At 43.0% G+C, this 19,299-nt stretch overlaps 1 protein-coding gene across 4 annotated transcripts in view; it reads right to left on the bottom strand.

Moving 5' to 3' along the window:
- The window catches only part of dgkza (diacylglycerol kinase, zeta a), a 140,429-nt gene that overhangs the window by 11,780 nt on the left and 109,350 nt on the right, over positions 1 to 19,299 (bottom strand). For all 4 annotated transcript variants that reach the window (XM_080758791.1, XM_080758792.1, XM_080758793.1 and 1 more), the window contains 4 exons: positions 12,900 to 12,989; positions 12,636 to 12,692; positions 7,773 to 7,822; positions 30 to 79 (listed from right to left, as the gene is read on the bottom strand). In XM_080758791.1, coding sequence (XP_080614917.1) covers positions 30 to 79; positions 7,773 to 7,822; positions 12,636 to 12,692; positions 12,900 to 12,989 — 247 coding nt within the window. The remainder of the gene's footprint in view (positions 1 to 29; positions 80 to 7,772; positions 7,823 to 12,635; positions 12,693 to 12,899; positions 12,990 to 19,299) is intronic.

Genomic DNA, 19,299 nt, shown 5'->3' with positions numbered 1-19,299 from the left:
CGAGCTGGGTTCTCACCACTCACACTCACCAGCTTGTGGTCCTTGGTCTGCACACACTCCACCAGCATCTCTGGAGACACTGAGACAGACAGACAGACAGACAGACAGACAGACAGACAGACAGACAGACAGACAGACAGACAGACAGACAGACAGACAGACAGACAGACAGACAGACAGACAGACACCGTTAAATATGAAGACAAAAAAATTATCTATGCAAATGAGTAACGTATCCTTTACAAAAGAATAGCCCCATGTCTTTCCTCCCTCGAGGGCGTACAATAAATTGGGTTTGGTATCGGACTCGGGGGCCCGGTCTTTTATTATACCTCATTAAGATGTAGTTCAATGTTATTGATCTGCAGAGGCTTTATTGAGCCCCAAAGGGCCCTTCACACTAATCACTGTAACGATAATAAAGATATTCTTTTAAAAAAGGGTCCACACCACAACTATAACAACAACAACAAAAAGACAATTGTGAACAATATAGTTAAGTTATCATTATGGCTATAGTGCTTGGTGTGAGGCTGTGAGCTGCCCTAAATCGATTACATTTTTTAAAGTTGTCTTTGGCCATGCATGTTTTATACGAGTGGGAAACGTGAAGATGCAATGACATCTCGATTAGCACTTTAGCAGCACAGGAATCGGTTCCCAATCAGTTTGCGAACCCGGGTGAACGAGGACTTAAAATAAATCACGCCGGGGCGACAAAGCATGGACAGCATACCGATGCAAAAGGTCGGAGTTCACATTCGTTGAACTCTGACCCTGTGGAACTCAAGACATCCCGCGCCGCCGGTTTGTGCCGAGTCATTGATTCTGGCGGCCGGCCGCGTTCCTCCACTGTGTGTGGAGATCACACACAACGGCATAAACCAACGTTTCTCAATGTCGGGTCGGTGGGGAACCGCCAGGGGACCAAATAAGACCCTCAGGGGCCACCGCGTCCACCGAGAAAAGGCCTTTTGAGCTGATAAGCGCCATTTGATTACCATGTGCACAGACAACAGGGCTCGCACACAGCACGATGCCTGCACTGTTCCCACCTTTCAACCATCAAGGTTTTTTGATTGATTGATTGAATAGTTTATTAGACAGAATGTATACAACTTCAACAGAATACAGTCAAACACTAAGGGACAGCAACAACAACAAATGTCATTGCGGTCTTGTTTCCATTTAGGCCCTATGCAATCAATTCATACACATGACATGAACAATAACAACAATCAAAGGTGCTCACTGGCTCAGACATCCTGTTATTATTAGCACAAATGGCTTATCAATTCAGTGGTTCTAAAAAAACAAGGACCAAAATGTACATGTCTTTGGCCAGATAAAATATTTCAAAATTATATATATATATATATATTATTTTTTTGCATATGCCCAAGCACGCAGTGTGAGCTTGTAGATCTGCCATTTATTTGAATACCCAACATTATAAATGGATAAAATGGTTAAAATGATTGTGATGCCATAATATGGTAATATTACCATAATATGAATGTTATTAACCCCAAATCCCACTTTGAGAAGCACTGGACTAATGCATTATGAAATGAGGTGCCCTTGGCTTGAAATTAGAACGGTTGAGACAGGCCTGCTGCTCAGAGAGACAGGAACATGTAAGCAAAATTGTTCAACAAGAAAGCTTGACAGGCCTCAATGTCGCCACTGTCCATATTGTTCACACGTCACAAATAAAGAGGAGACATTTTAGCCAATCTAAGAACTATACTTGGGGTACTTTCATCTTAACCCATTTTGGGCGGGAACCCCTTTTGGTGTTTTAAGCATTATGTTGCACTTTAGCTGTTGAAAAATAGCAGATCTACAAGCTGCACAGCACTCATCCTGATTGGATGAAGGCTGGGACGCTCTATACAAGGAGCACTGGAGTCATGTGACTCTTTTAGAAGGATCAGACCAATAACAGGACGTGGCAAGCATGTGTTTAGCAATGAACTAAACTGTTGAATAATTAATGAGCAGGTCTCAACCAGTGTTGTTTTTGTCGACTAAAACTAAGACGAAAAATGTTTGTCGACTAAAACTAGACTAAGACTAAAATGTGACTAAAACTAAATGAAAACTATTCAAGAGACTATGACTAAAACTAAAATGGAAATTTTCTGCCAAAAACAACACTAGTCTCAACCAACTGTTGTCTGGGTGCCATTTGTAACCTGGTGTGTATGCCCCGCTATCTCGGGTGTGCCTGTCCCAGGGGTGCATGTAAAATGCAAACTTGGTCAGGGGATGTGAAAACAAACTCCCTGAATACAAACGTATAGCTAGCGTAAAGCTATGAGGCTATAACAAAAGGAAATGGTGAGAACTGTAACAAAAGGTAAAATGTGAATATATACGGCAACTAACCCTAAAACAATGCTAATGAGTAGAATGATGAGGATGTATATGACAAGAAAATAATACTATATCTGATCAGGCAAAACAAAACATAATTGAACATGTGAGGATGAACATAAAGGCACATACGCAGACACTTTTAGCAGAGTATTTCTATTTCTACATTGGGGTTATTGCTACTTTCACCACTGCCAGCATTGACTGCGTGCAATGTTGCTAGTGTCTATTTGTGACAAAATTGTCACAAGTATAAGACCTTTTGTCAGACAATATAAGGACCTTGGTCATTGTCGTCTCCTCGACAACGGACGACAACGACAATAATGCTGCTGTTAGCGCTGCTAAGAGACAGTGAAACACGTGGCATCATGCAGTGTGCCTTGGTTCAGTGCCACGTGACAAGAACAAGAATTGTGACAGGGACTACTATATAAGAATTGTGTCGTAAAATATATTCCCCATTTAAAAAAGAAAAAGAAAATCAAGATTGTTTTGAAAATAGCACATATACAAACTCAAGAATAAAAACATATCTATGGTTAAACTGATGTTGATGATAAATTATCTATAGTTTCAGTTTTGAGAGCCACTGATTCAGAGAAGACTGGAATGGAATGGAAGGGCAGAAAGGGCGACGAACATGTCACAGGTCTGTGGAATCAAACCTATACAGTAGCTGGAGCTATATTGTTTCATAAAGTGAGTTGTGAGCGCCTGCTTTTTTTTCTACGTCGGTCTGTTTTAACAGCTTGGCTCGTATCAGCACCAAGAATGGAGGATGATGTGCGTTACATATCTTATTCTGAGATGTATTGTTTGCCAGGTTTCATTTGGGTCGGGGGGGCTATGTGCTCTGGTCAGTCATTTTCATGTGCGGTGGCCCATGGGATATGCTTTATTTACCCCTGCTTCTTGTCGAGACAGAAGTCAATACAAGCATTTCCTTTTGGGAATACCAACCAATATGTTTGATATTTATGTTTGATAAACAACCCTAGGCCAGTACAGTGTATTGATGATATTCAATTCTAATATATCATCTTCTTTTCCTTGGGGCTGTTTCGGGGGTCGCCGCAGGTTGCTATTCAGTGAATCATCTGCCTCCATCTCACCCTGTTCTCTACCCTCCTCTTCTTTTCACACCAACCCACTCCCCATGTCCACTAGCTACTGTATACATCCTTCAATCTCCTCTTTGGTCCTCCCCTTGGCCTCCTGCCCTCAGCACCATCCTTCTACCGATACACTCACTAGCTTTATCTCCAAAACATCTAACATGGGCTGTCCATAATAACTAAATGTAAAATTATAAAACGTACACAAAAACTCATTAGCGTTTCTTTGTGTACAATTCATTCATTCAGCCCCATGCGGGATATCATGTATCATTTGTGTATGAATGTTTCATGTGCACCGGCTGTTTGTGTTTGCATCGGTGTGTGTGTGTGTGTGTGTGTGTGTGTGTGTGTGTGTGTGTGTGTGTACTGCATGTGCGTCTGTCACACCCTGTCAGAGTGTCTCTCTCTGTCCCAGTTTGTTTGGCTGCCGCAGAGCGGATCTTACACCCCCGTTTCCTTGGGTGTTTTTCAGGACATCCACAGTGTTGGTTAACTTTTTTTCTCCTATAATTTTTATCCCACGATTTTGCAACCCAGGTTTTTCATCCAGTGCCAACTATCTTGTGGCTCTACCTGAGAGGCCACAAGACTCCAAACGTCACGCTGCGGAGCTGGTAATAAAGCGTTTAACTTTTTGGAGCATGGCCCTGCATGTGTGCGGACACTATTTTCATTTTGCCCTGCACCTGGCCTTTTAAATGTTGGATGTTCTACTTTTTTATCCCCCCATCGCAATAATATACTCACGACCCAATGGATGGCAGAATCGCTGTTTGACATGTCTAGTAATGGTGTCAGCAGGCTGTCCCTTAAAGGGAAACTTCACCCTTTTTGCAAAAAAATATATGTTAATGACGTTTAGGAAATTTAGAACACTTTGTGGTGTGGTTATAGATATTTCAGATTTCAGCAGTGAGCCCAGTGTCTCTGATGTCATCGAGACTATGGGCTCACATATACTTCCTGGACTACATGTTGTCTCAGTAAGACAGCCCTCCCCCTATACAGAAGGACGAGCAGTGCACCAAAGCATTATGGGAATTGTAGTCCAGGAAGTAAGTGAGCTCACTGCTAAAATCAAGAATCAAAAATCTAAAACCACATAAAGACCCCCAGGAAAGTGTTCTAGATCTTCTAAACGTCATTAACATATAAACATAAAGTGTCCCTTTAATAGAGTGTTCCAAACACTCTCAAAACCACTGGCTGCGGTTGAGAGGGGCGTACTTACACCCTCAGTACTGTAATCTCTGTCGGGGCGGAAACCCCCATGTCCATAAAACTGTTACTTTTTAGGATTCACATTTCAAAAGTAGCCGATCTACTTCGCTTCGCGCCCGCGTTTTGAGCTCGCAGATCTGCTACTGTTGGTGCTTCTGTGCAACGCATGTAGTATGATGATCGAGCAGGGGCGTTCATTTACGACAAAAAGTTAAAATATGGAGATATTGGTTTCTGCCCGACAGCAATAACATAATAAAATCTGTGAGTGGGGAAAGGGAGGACTAATTAAATATCCTGCACGGGATTGGAAATGCTAAATCATTCTACAAGAGCATAAATGAGTCGTGTCCCGTCATGGGCTGTGGGATAATGGAGACTCATGTGTTTCCATGCCGTCAGCAAAAGCAATAAAACAGACAGTAAGCACATCGCTGGTGTTTTGCAGCAGGGACAGAGAGTCAGTCAGTTACACTGTGTGGTTCTGAACCCATTTAGGCCTGACGTTGAAATTAAAAAAATGTCTTCTAAGTCCTGAAAGTTTTCTGAAATACCTATGTTTCTGTATCAGTGGTGCTCAATATGTCATGTCAAGGACCCACTAACCCCCAAAAATATATGTAATTTGCCACCGACCCCCATCTGAAAATATGTTGTATTAACCACATTATTCCAATTTAAAAATAGCTGATCAATAAAGATCACAGAGCTTGTATGTAGGTCTGCCATTTATAAAAATGTTAAAAAAAACATTTATGACTAAACTTAAGTTTTATTCAAAAGTTTTAGTGTTATGACTAAACTAGATCAACCTTTGCTGTCAAAATTAACACTGCGTTGAAAAAGCACCGAGTTCGGAGGACTCTGGCCTCGACAGAAGTGGATCCAGGTGGTGCTTTTGTGGTATAAAACCCAGTGGGGATGGACAGACTCGTGTGAACCCGTCTGGGAGCTTGGCCAACGCAAACGGAGCACGTCCCAGGTTGTCAGGACGGGAAAAATGAAAAACTAATACATCACAGGAAAGAAAACAGGCCTTTTGTCAGCCTCACCACCATCATAGCTACCGTCGTCACCTCTATAGGGCATTCGGCCAAAAGATGAAATGTGAGAAAAAAATGCAGTAGTGGAAGAAATAGTAGCGATAGCACACTGTAGGAATACTCTACTAAAGGCCGATATTCTGAATTGCGTAAAAGTACGCAAAAAGAACGCAAAAAGGTATTGGCATCAAGATATACTTACCAAAGTAAAAGTACAAAAAAAAGAGAGATGGAAAAAAAAATTAGCTATTGAAAAATTGCAGATCTACAAGCTTGTAGCGCGCCACCGAGTGCTTGTAGTTCTGATATTTTTGAAAAATCGTGAAAATGTGGCACAAATCTTTGAATATATGTTCTTTCAGAGGACTTTTTATTTACTTTGACGTCAGGCCTAAAATGGGTTAAGTGATTAATCTAAGTTTTCTATTCATCTAAATCCGAGAAAGTAACTATTAACAAGAAGCAGTGCAGTCAAAGACTTGTAGTGGAGCACAATATTTGCTTCAGAGATGTAGCAAAGTACGTCAAGGCTGTATACTTTGGCTCAGTACTTGAGTAAATGTACTTGTTACATGTCCACCACCGCTACGACGTGACAAACATGATGTCATTATGGTCTGGGCTGCACTGGTTGAGCTGTGAACATCCCTGGAGACAGACCAGACCACGACATGAATACTTATTAGTTTGACCTCAATACACTCTTTGTGAATCTCTGTCTGTTTCTCTTCCAATAGTTGAGGCCTAATCCAATTACGTTAGGCTGTGCGTGTGTGCACGCGCGCACATGTTTATGCCCATGCACACACACACGTTAATAGACTGTGAAATCCTCTAAGAGGTTTTATGGCTGTAAGACAAGGGGAAAACAAACGTGCGCTGTCTCACGCGCACGCACAAACAAACACGGATACGCGCGCGCACATGCACACATGCTCGGCGAAGGGAGACAACAGCCACAGCTCATTGTGACGTAGTGACGTACGCACTGCACATACTGCGAAACACACTTACTCCTACAAACATGAACATGTTTTGCATAGAAAACAAAACATGGAACAGGTACAGTAGGTAAACCATCTCGCCCCTCCATCTTTACGCCGACCGCTCGGTCCGACGGTTCTTTTGTTCTTTATTTTGAGAATAAGTTTAGAAATTAGTTTAGGGTTCGGCATAGTTTTACTGGGGTTAAGTTTAGGCATATAGTTTTACTGCCAGGGGTTATAAGGTTAGGAATAAGGTTAGGTTTAACCGTTTAAGCATAAATGTACTTGGGTTACTATAGGAATACCAGGCCGCGCAGTTCCGCCGGCTGTACACCAGGGGCGAGTTGGTAAAGGGGTGAGTCATTTGGTATTCAACAGGTAGACAGAAAGTAAAAACATATATAGTAGGCAAAAAGAAGAGAAGAATATTTGAGGAGAAGCTCCAAGAAGTACTTCATGCATACTCTACAGTACAACTCCAACCCTTGAGACACACACACACACACACACACACACACACACACACACACACACACACACACACACACACACACACACACACACACACACACACACACACACACACACACACACACACACACACACACACACACACACACACACACACACACACACACACGTCACTTGCTCTGTTGAACTCTCCAGCGTGCTCAATGCCGAACCGGCTGACCTCCCTCCAGTGCTGTGTGTGCTCGTACCGTTACAGGAATGTGTCAGAATCCTCCCCCGAGTACATGTACCGTGTACGACATGTACCATGTACTGTACGACGGAGGGAGAATTTATTTCTCTCCCTCCCTCCGGATACTTCTGGCAAAATCCCAGGCAATACAACTTAGCAAAGCAACGAAGGTTGGGTCACAAACATATAAGTAAATCTCTTTAGGTGAATTTTCTTAACTCACTGAAACATTTCACGTTTTGATTGAGGCCAAGAGCTGAACACATTCCGGGGGTTGCAAAGTGTGGGGAGTGCCCGAGTGTCTCTGTGAGAGTGTTACCTTTCTCTGTCTCTCTGCCCGCTCCGCTGTTTGCCTGGATCTTTTCCTGCCTGGAGATAAAATATATATATAGAGAGAGAGAGAGAGACGCCAGTCAATGAAGTATATACAGTAGGGTCCATACAGCCATCGATACAGGTCTCCACTAGGCCAGGTCATGTGTTTTGCAACATCCACCTGTTGGTGGCAACAGGCCAATGTGAAAAGGGTGGGATATATTCCTCAGCCTAGTAGGAAAATATGTGAAAGATTTCACGCAAATTGCCGTTCATTGGGCCGCCTCAGCATCACGTTCTCATTCACATGATTCACTTCATCCAATCACACACTCATTCCATCTTCACACCGGCTATTTAAACTGGAAGTTTGCACTGCTCGTCCTCCTGCTTGCTTGTTGCTGCACACACTGATACTGCTGCACTGCTGTCTGCTTAAACCTTTGCTGCTCACCCTCCTCCACCCCAGCTACCACCTGTCGTTTTGGATCTGCTGTTTAGGTACGGGGGGGATTCCCTATGGTCGGGACTGATGCGCTTGATCCGAGTACCTTCATCGCCAAACTATAATAAATATATTGCTCATTTTATATTCACTAAATACATATTCCATCCATTCTTGAGTTGTCCTGACTGAACTGCAGTAATGTCAGGGATAGAGTGAGTCATAGTCCACAACAGACTAAATGCACTGCAAAGTAGACAGAGAGAGAGACAGAGAGAGAGAGAGTTCTGTCTGAAGTGGGGTTTCAGTGATTTGTGATTTGTTTCCAACTGCGTGCGGCGCAACGTACAAAACATCCTCCCTCAACCTCAGCCCAACTGTTGACCATTATCTTCTCGCTGGGAGAAGCGTGCGCACATCGACATTTCACCAAAATTGTTCCCGTGTGGCCCGTGCCACGACAAGCAAAGCGCCCACCAATCCTCAAAAGTTTCCAGCAATGACGCCAGAGGTAGCCAATCAGGCTCTGATCCAATCCAAGATGGGCAGCCGAATACCTCCCCAGCAGCACCGAATACCCCCCCCCCCCCAGCAGCACTAACTTCTTCCACATTTTCAGATGTGCAGGTCAGGGGAGGGGGGGGGGGGGGGGGGGGGAAGCACTGAGTGGAAGATTGGGGAGAGACAGAGACGACATCTGTTGTGTGATATGATGCAATATACATCATACAACAATACAACATACAACAACATTTTAGTCAAGCTACCAGCCATAGAAATAAGGGAGAGGCTCAAAACATGAAAGAGAAATAAACTCGAATTTGACCGTCATCCTGTACAAAGTTATGTCGTTTTAATGTAGTCAAGAAGAAATAATGATGTCAATAAACAACATACATCTCTCTCGCGTGTGTGCGCTCTCCTGCCTTTGTTCATGTTGTCCGTGCTCATTTTCGCTCCCAAAGCTCCAGAATCCACCAAGCAATCACAGAAACAATAAACATAATTGGACACTTGTGCAAACGTACACGCATAAAAGCAATAACAGAAAACAACTAAATATAGTTGAGCAATTATACTTTGTAATTAAGAGTTCAGTAGCTCGCTGATCCTCTACTTTTGCTATTTTTTTAATGTGAATCGTGAATAGTACACCGTTTCCCCACATTGCATATTTATGTCGTATTTGAGCTTGTTTCGTAATTTTTTAATTGGAATCCTGAAAAGTTTCAAATGCCTTTAATTCTAGTTACTGTACGTGCGAAAAGTGCGTTGGCTGCCCGCTGTCCCACACGCACACACACATACACAGTGTCTGAACTTTGTTCCTTGTGTCTCTTAAAGACGCGAGGAACACACACACACACACACACACACACACACACGACCGCAGACTTTCCACTGATGTTGTCCAATGGCTATGTCTGTGGGGGCTTCATTAAGGCTTGTGGAGGATCTGGGAGCAACATGACTAAGTACTGTAGAACCACATTCAACTGATGCTCTGGAACTCTGCCAAGCCATTAACTCATTTAGACATGAGGACGTTTCTTTAAAAAAAATCTTCTAAATGAGTGGTCCAGGACCCCCAAAAAATATATGTAATTGGCCGCCGACCCCATCTGAAAATGGGACCACCCCCAGAAGCAAAGATTTGAGTTAAAAACCTTCGCTCTGAAAGAATATGTATTCAAATTCTGGTCTCGAAACTGCCTCCCCCTGGCCAGCTGGGGCGCCTGATGGAAAGGAACTGGTTGGAATAACGTGTTCCTTCCATGCGCTATGTTCAACCAGGGAAACTCCCCCTGTCAGGTGTAAAGGAGCAACTTGGACACTCATGCATGAAGGAAGTATGAGTTCAAGTCTGTTGCTCTCCCCAGGTTGGCGGAGGGTGTGTAGAGCCCAGGATCACATTCGATAATTGACACAGGGGTGAAAAATGGGTTTAAAAGACGGAGAAGGCACTTTTGTCCAAACTGGCAGGGGCTATAAAGCCACCGTTCATGTAAGCAACACAGTGAACAAGCTAGGGGGGGGGGGGGGGTGAAAACACCAAAGCAAACATGGGCTGAAACACACTATCAGACAACCCAAATTAAAGGTCTCAACTATGCACAGCTTCACGTTGTCTTTATTTTATGCTGCCACTGTGAAGCCGAATGACACATCTCAAACTTCTGTGTGTTTGTGTGTGATTTAACAACTAATTCTGATCATTTAATGATTATGTAGGCTACAACAGAGGTACACAAAATACATCACACTTAAGGATTAATGTAGTGTATTCTGGGGTGGAATGAATTCCACTCCATGAATCTAATAAATATCAACCTTTATGGGCAGAACGAAACAGATTGCCGGATCACTGCTGCTATTAAAGGATGCAATCATGAACAAGATCATTTATACACCTCATGAGTATCAATAACAACCTGGTGTATATTATTTTATTGCCTGTGCACTGGTGTTCAGCTGTTACCCTTGACTGCATGGGGTTTGTTGTTCTGGGGCTTTGTTTTCTCAACTGGAAACAAATGTGTACAACATTTACACAAAGTATAAAAGACTCCTGTGGTCAAGAAATGACTCACCGGCGGTTTGGTTCAACTTGAAAAACCCATTTGGAACAGAGCGGTGCCGTTCTGTTTTCTAGACCCATCCCCACCCCCCCCCAAACCACTGTGTAAATGCAAACATAGCCTAAAGCAGGGGTGCCCAAAAGCTGGTCTACCAGTAGATCACAAAGGCTGTGCCTGGTAAGACCGCATGACATGCTCTAAAATGCATTATTTAAATGTAAAAAAGGGCATATGCCACTTGTATTAATTATTTTATTGCCATCTACGTTTATAAACATTACACCCCCCCACCCCCCCCCCCCCCCCGGGACCTGTTCTTGCCAGCTACGTTCATAAGCGTAGACATATGTTTTGTTTTTTTACTTTTTAATCTGCTATTTTTCAATAGCTAAAGTAAAACATATGCTTAGGTAAAACACCAAAGAATGGGTTAAAGTAGCTCTCAAGCTATTGGCTATTTTAACCAATTAATCCATTTGTATGTTGGTTATTTTTGATTATTTGAAAATGATTAAAAAATCTTTTAAAAGATTGAATAATTTGTATTGTCTTAAATCTTCTCTTATGGAGATCCCTGGCACGAAAGGCTAAGCCTTTTCAGACGGGGGGTCCGCGGCCAAACACATATCCATTTGTGGCTCCTGGACTTGAAAAAGTTTGCGAAAAACTGTCTTAAAGTTACCCCCCCTCTCAAAAAAGGTGGTTTTATAGAGACGGTATTTTCATGCAAATGTGTACTTTCAGAGTCTCAATATAAACACCGTTGGGACCAAATAAGAGCATTGCAAACATATAAGGAGACAACATGGCCGATCCCTGAGCCCCTGCAGATACATCATATAACGCCGCCATCTCATGAACGGTGCCTGCTAGCTAGGTCACACTGATGCAAACCCATGCAAGCTACGTGTGCAGCGCAACAACACATCAGCAGTGTGTTTGGCGAGGGTGACAATGATGATTCATTATTCTGTTTCCTCTCCCTCCCCTCCCCGACCAAGCCAAAACAAACAAACAGCGGAACTCTTTGAACACTGAAGACGTGCACACGCATGCACGCACGCAGGCACGCACGCACAATAATCCTAGTTTTCTGGGTGTAAACCTCAACCAGCCACTTCATTTTGGGATGCTTAGGGAACGTGGTTTTCTTGGAAACCCAATAATTTGTCATTTCAGTTTTGCTCGCGAACCAATTTCCGTCCAATTTCCAGCCATTTTATAAGTCTCATTCACTCTCCTCTCCTCTCATCTTTCTCTCTCTCTCTTTGTACTGGCAGCTTAAATGTTCACAATAGTGTCCCTTGATCGTCCCTTTAGAAGAGAGACACCTCACATCAGACCAGTGTGTGAAAGCTCACCTCCAAAAGCACAAGCACAGAAAGGTGAGGAAGTAGTGCGTGTGTGCGCGTGCATGTGTGTGTGTGTGTGTGTGTGTGTGTGTGTGTGTGTGTGTGTGTGTGTGTGCGTGTACTGACATTGTACTGTATGAAATATCGCTTGTGAAAAATTGGTTTTGAGAAATGAAAATAATATGACAGAGGCAAATATATTGTGACACTTTAGATTGTGTTATCTGGGTGTTTCTGGGTAACCCCTGATATTATACGTGGTTGCGCACCGGTGTCAGCCACAGAAAATAGCAGATCGGAGGTTTGTAGATCTGCCATGTTAAATAGACCAGCTAAGTATAAATCACACTCAACGAATGTTAGATGATTAAACAGAGACACAGTATGACTGTGTGTTCTGTGTGTGTGTGTGTGTGTGTGTGTGTGTGTGTGTGTGTGTGTGTGTGTGTGTGTGTGTGTGTGTGTGTGTGTGTGTGTGTACGCGTACTGACCTCACTGTCGGTTTGAAATCAGCAGCAGTGGTGTTAGAGCGATGAACACACCCCGCCCTTCATCACCGCCACGTACAAAAATAATTACAAACAAAACAAAACAAAAAACACGAGTAAGCAAACAAAGTCGTGTTAAATGAAGAGTGATTATCAGGCATGATGAAAATGACAAGCTGAAATATAATTGATTGATTTACCAAGCTGTTTTTCTTCGACTCTTTTCTAACTGTGTGTGTGTGTGTGTGTGTGTGCATGTGTACTAACCTGATAAGTTTGCGGGGGACCTGGGTTGTATTGTGAGACAGCACATCAGCCACAGAACTGTCACTGCTGACCCTCTGCCTCTGGGGGGCGCTGTTGAACACAAACAATGATAATAATTTGAACATCAGCCACATGACAACCTGTTTTTTTCAAGGTTCAATATTGCGTGGCGGAAAAAACTACCGTATATATATTTAAAAACACTAAGTAAAGCAACCGAAGATGGCTGCATACTCCAGTAGAACAGCCGAAAAAAACATGGGTCTGACAAACTCGCTCAAGCAATGCTGTAGGCTACGCTACAGCCAGCAGCACTGCTGGAAGCGCAACAGGTGGCAAAATTACTATAGTATATATACCTGAACATCGCGACCGCGACACGCTGTGGGGAATTTGTGGCGGAGGTATTATGGAGGTTTTCGTATTCTACTGACTTACTTATTCTACCGATAGGTTGTGTTTATGAATAAAAAAGACATTAGAGAGCGCAACATCTCTCTTGGAAGAGCCACCCATCGACTTCTCTAATAAGACGGCAACCTTCCCCGTGATTCTTCAGAAGTGCGATCCAGAAGAACACAGTTTGCCGGCCACCGCTACAGAGCTTATCATGAGGTTATATGTTCCCTTCTTCTCTGGAATCCTGCCTCAAAGCAGACCAGAGGTGGAAAACTGTCGTCATCGCTATAGGGACACACGCATCAGTAAGCAGGAGCATGGCAATGAAGGGAAAGCTTGACGTGGCATTGTGAAGTCCATGAATCTCGACCGCGGTCGGAAAATGATGATGAATAGCCACAAGAGCATATACTGTATGTCAGAGGTGTGTGTATACCCATGAAGTTGGCTCGTGTCTCTTCCAAGCTATACCGATGCTTTTCTTTGATTGATTCATAATACCACCGTCTTAAAAAAATGTGATGTCCTCACAAGTACAGTAATACAAAATGAGTAATTTACGCCTCTGGTTAATTTGGTTGGAGCTATAGTCACAATTTCATTGCCAGTTCACTCCCTCACTGGCTGTCCTTGCACGCACGCACACGCACGCACACAGTGGGTGAGAGATTAGCATGCTGAATGGCAGTGTGTTTACGGTATTTACTGCATCTGTATATACATTGTTGACTGAAGGATTTAGCCACATTCATTCTAAACAGCCGTTTGAAGTCAGCCAGGATGAGAGCAGCTGAAACGTGGGGGTGAAGCGTAGTAAAATAATGTACAAAAAAAAAGAAGAAAAAAAAAACCACAACAAAAAGCAACAAAGTGAATACCGGCGGCACAAAGACGCGGCAGACATGTTTATAAGGCTAAACTTGTGAGCAGTGTACAGAGCTGAGCTGATCAGAGACCTGCTGCTTTGTCTAAAAAGTTAAATATTAAAAATAAAAGCGTGCATGCTCCTCTGGGGCTTTCGACAAGACCCGCTAATTTGCGTTTCCTTTCAGAAGAACGATCCTCCGTTCCTGAACCTTAATACAGTAGCAAGGAGAGAGAGAGAGAGAGAGAGAGAGAGAAAGATGTGTTCCCTAAGGGACTAGTTTATGGGGTGGGAGATCAGACACAAGAGTCCTGGTACCTGCCCATATTATATATACAGAGGAATAACACGCACGCACACACACACACACGCACACACACACTTCCTACAGTATGTAAAGGTAGGAAGACACACATCCAAAGGAACTCAGAGTCCTTGTGTCGTCTCATTAATGAGCCGCTGGATGTACAGTACAACATACATGTCTATGGTGTGTGCGTGTGTGTGTGTGTGTGTGTGTGTGTGTGTGTGTGTGTGTGCGCGTGTGTGTGTGGTCATAACAGCTCACACGGTCTCTTCCACTGTGAACTGTAACATTGATGTTTTTTCTCCTGTATCAATAGTACCATTACAGTAACATATACACACAGCACACTATTACCACAACACTAGTCACTTCATACCGCGGTATGAGCTCGGAGATGGATGTATTAAAACATTATAGATATGTTTTTATCGAATCGTGAGATAGCAGAATAAGATTCACAGCCCTACGACACAACAATTACAATACAGCCATCGACTGCACCATGAGACAATTATCCCCGATATGGAATTGTTTTGCGTGCCGAGTCATGCACTGAAATATAGCCGATCTACAAGCTCACAATGCGTCGCGCTGCGAACTTGCGACGCATTGTGAGCTTGTAGATCGTCTATTTTCAAATGGCCGAAATGTATATAGGGTTGAAGTGGTTACTGTATGTTTTCTAATCAAAATTAAAATCTCCAAAGTAACTAGTAACTAAAGTTTTCAAATATTGTAGAGGAGTAAAAGTACAAATGTTGGCTAGTACTGGAAATTGGAAATACTCAAGTAAAGTACAGATACCTCAAAATTGTACTTAAGTACAGTACTGAAGTAAAAGTACTTACCGGTAGTTACATTCCACCACTGTCCACGACTGCTACTTTTGTGTGATCAAGTAGGGCGTTGATTTACGAAATAAACACAAAAAAGTTAAAATTTGGATATAAGACGTAGGATATGCTGTGCCCGAGCTGCACACTACCCAAGAGAATGTGGCGTCCTTTTCCACACATCTGTCATGAAGAAAACCAACAGTCTCAAGAGTTTTTTCCTTCTTTTTTTTTCATCATTTGAATAATATATGTGTTTTATGTCTTTAACCCATTTTGGGCGGGAACCCCTTTTGGTGTTTTAAGCTATTGAAAAATAGCAGATCTACAAGCTCGTAGCGCGGCACCGAGTGCCGCGCTACGAGCTTGTAGGTCTGCTGTTTTTGAAAGATCGTGAAAATTTGGCCCAAATGTTTGAATGTATTCTTTCAGAGCGAAAGTTTTGAACTGCTTCTGGGCGGCGGGCCAATTACATATATTTCTGGGGGTCCTTGACCGACTGACAGAAACATGAGGTTTTTCAGAAAACTGTCATTTTGTAGAATCGTCCTCAAGGTCTAAATGGGTTAAGTTACTTAAGTATCCCATAGGCTTATAAAGGCTGTGTGGGAGACAGATGTTTCCCCGGTTCAATCCTCAGGCTTTCAAGACACATATTAACTTTGCAACCCCGGGCGGAGTATAAATAAGTAGCCTTGCCGAGCCATGAGGCCCACAGGGCAGGACCTATCTCCTGTTTCTGTAGCGTGAGGCAGCTTGATGAAGTACACGCCCTGGACATGACACTAGTATGTCTAATATACAAATACAAATACACTCCCTGGAGGTTATATCTTCCCTTCTTCTCTGGAGTCTGGAGTGTAGAAAATCTATTGAAAATAGCCGATCTACAAGCTCTCAATGAGCTTGTAGATCGACTATTTTCAAATGGCCGAAATGTATAGGGTTGAAGTGGTTAATGTATGTTTTCTAATCAAAATGAAAGTCTCCAAAGTAACTATAGTAACTCAAGTTTTCAAATAATTGTTGTGAAGTAAAAGTAAAAATTTTGGCTCCGAGATAGAGTAGAAGTACAAGTACTGGAAATTGGAAATACTCAAGTAAAGTATAAATACATCAAAATTGTACTTAAGTACAGTACTTAAGTAAAAGTACTTAGTTAATTTACACCACTGTAGATAGGAGGGGTTGAAATCAGAGGACGAGGTCCATATTATTGTCAATATTGATCCTACAAATAATTAAGTCTTTCCATGGTCAATACGGTACAGTTGATGTACTTTCTGTGCTCTCCATATATCACTAAAACCCTGCTTGGGGTTGATATAGAGTAGAGTGATATACAGTAGCCAGCCAGCTTATATAAATCTTATATAAAGACATACTCCCCTCGGGGAGACAAATCTGAATCTGATTACTGACCAAGAATGTTCACCATGGGAGAAATCTGACTCGCACAAGAAGAAGAAGAAAGAAGAACTGCAGATGAGAGGGGGAGGAAGATAAAACACGCTGTACGATGTAAAAGAAATAAGATAAATAGGTAAAAACAAATGGGATTAGCGCTGAGCGGAATTGAACGGTGTATGTTAACGAGGTCCTCGATGTAAGCCAATCCAACTGGGATCAACAGACATGAATTAACCCATTTTAGGCGGGAACACTTTTTGATGTTGTAAGCATTATGTTATTATGCTTTGGCTATTTAAAGAAAATAGCAGATCTACATGCTCATAGCGCGGCACCGAGTGCCGTGCTACGAGCTTGTAGGTCTGCTATTTTTGAAAAATCGTGAAAATGCGGCACAAATCTTTGAATATTATGATCTTTCAGAACGAACGTTTTTAACTCAAATCTTTGCTTCTGGGGGTCCCTGGAACTACATATTTTCAGATGGGGGTCGGCGGCCAAATACATTTTGGGGTCCTTGACATGAAATATTGAGCACCACTGATATAGAAACATACAGTAGGTATTTCAGAAAACTCTCAGGATTTAGAAGATTTTTTTTTTCCCCCGACGTCAGGCCTAAATGGGATAAATAAAATACGGAGCTGGGTACTGGATAAATATTGGATTTGTATTATATTATGCAATACATGCGTTTAGTTATGCACAGAGCCTGTGGCAAATTCAGAAAGAAAAACAAGATCAAGTGTTTAAACGAGGGAAAGCACAATTCTCTTTAGACCTGCAATCTTCATCAGGACACGTTTTTCTATCTGTTCCATCATCTCTCATCATCATCATCATCATCATAATCTGCCCACTCGCTGCACTGTAGCAGAACACACACACACACACACACACACACACACACACACACACACACACACACACACAAGTACTGTACCACCAGTCAGTGCATGCATAAAACTATATGCATACAGTATATAACCCATTTAGACCCGAGGACGATTCTACAAAATGTCTTCTAAATCATGACAGTTTTCAGAAAAACCCTATGTTTCTATGTCAGTCGTTCTCAAACATTTTCATGTCAAGGACCCCCAAAAATATATGTAATTGGCCGCCGACTACCATCTGAAAATATGTTGTTTCAGTGACCCCCCCCCCCCCCCCCAGAAGCAAAGATTTGAGTTGAAAGAATATATATATTCCACATTTGCACCACATTTTCACGATTTTTCAGAAATAGCAGACCTACAAGCTCGTAGCGCGGCACCGTGCAATGAGCTTGTAGATCGGCTATTTTTCAATTGCTAAAGCATAACAATGCTTAAAACACCAAAAAAGTTTCCGGCCCAAAATAATAATAATAATAATAATAATAATAATAATATATATATATATATATATAGTATATGCAGAGTAAATGCACATGCCCAAGTAGACATTAACCTGGGGGCTTGTCTGGGGTGAGTGACGTGTCAGAGTGACGGGGAAAGTGGGTTAGGTGTCAAAAACGCAAGGTTTCATAGTTAGCTGTGACCTTCAGTCGCAATAAATACCTCAAAATTGTACTTAACTACCGTACCTAAGTAAATGTACTTAGAATGTTACTTTCCACCACTGCACATTGAGAACGACATGGCTCCCATCCTGATCTTTGACCTGATGTTGCCAGCCTCTGATATCACTCATACTATGGATGACATCAGTGACGTATGACACACACACACACACACACACACACACACACACACACACACACACACACACACACACACACACCACTGATGTCAGTGGCCCTGGGAAAGGAGCCATTTTTACGTCACTTACGTCATACTTCCTAACGCGATGTCATGACATTATCCGATGATGAAATTCACGTCACATATACCTGGTATATATGGAGTCACAGGCAAATAGATTTTTTCATATTGTCTCTAGTATCTACATCATTGCTCGGCTGCCCAGTCTAAGTATTTGTTTGTCCAATCGCAGCTTGTGTTTGTGACTTGTTTTAGACGTTTCTGTGTCAAGTCCCGATTTGATTTAGCTCATTCCGCCGGCACCCCTTTGTTGAAGTACTGTCGGATAACTGCGTCTCTGCCTGCCCCCCTCGTGTTGCCTTTAGCCCACTTATGGATCAGCCCAAAGAACCGACCCCGGACAATATGGTGGAGGAGGAGGGGGACAATCACACCACAACCTCGCCATCTGCCAACATGAACAATCATCATCACAGCCAGCAGCAGCAGCTAGGTGCACCCGAGGCTCGGAACGACACGGACGGCCTCCCGAGACTCCCAGCCGACCCGCCGATCGACGGCCACGCGGCCACGGAAGGCGCACGCGACGAGACGCGGGACGCCGCGGAAGAAGACGCCAGATGGCAGTCCGAGGCCGTGTTTACGTTCGTGGTGGACGGTGTCAGCCGCCTCAAGTCGCCCGTGAGGAGCCCAATCGTCATGGTGAGGAACCTTCCCTGGAGGATCCACGTGGCGCCCTACTGCGCGCACTACAGTGACCAGGCCACCGACGTCGCCTTCCATCTGCTGTGCAACATCGACCAGTCCCAATCCACGTCGT

This window comes from Protomyctophum bolini (genome assembly GCF_963924005.1).
Source record: "Protomyctophum bolini genome assembly, chromosome: 24".
In the NCBI taxonomy this organism is placed as follows: Eukaryota; Metazoa; Chordata; class Actinopteri; order Myctophiformes; family Myctophidae; genus Protomyctophum; species Protomyctophum bolini.
Note: the sequence above shows the minus strand (reverse complement) of the source record. Positions and strands in the feature narration are given on the sequence as shown.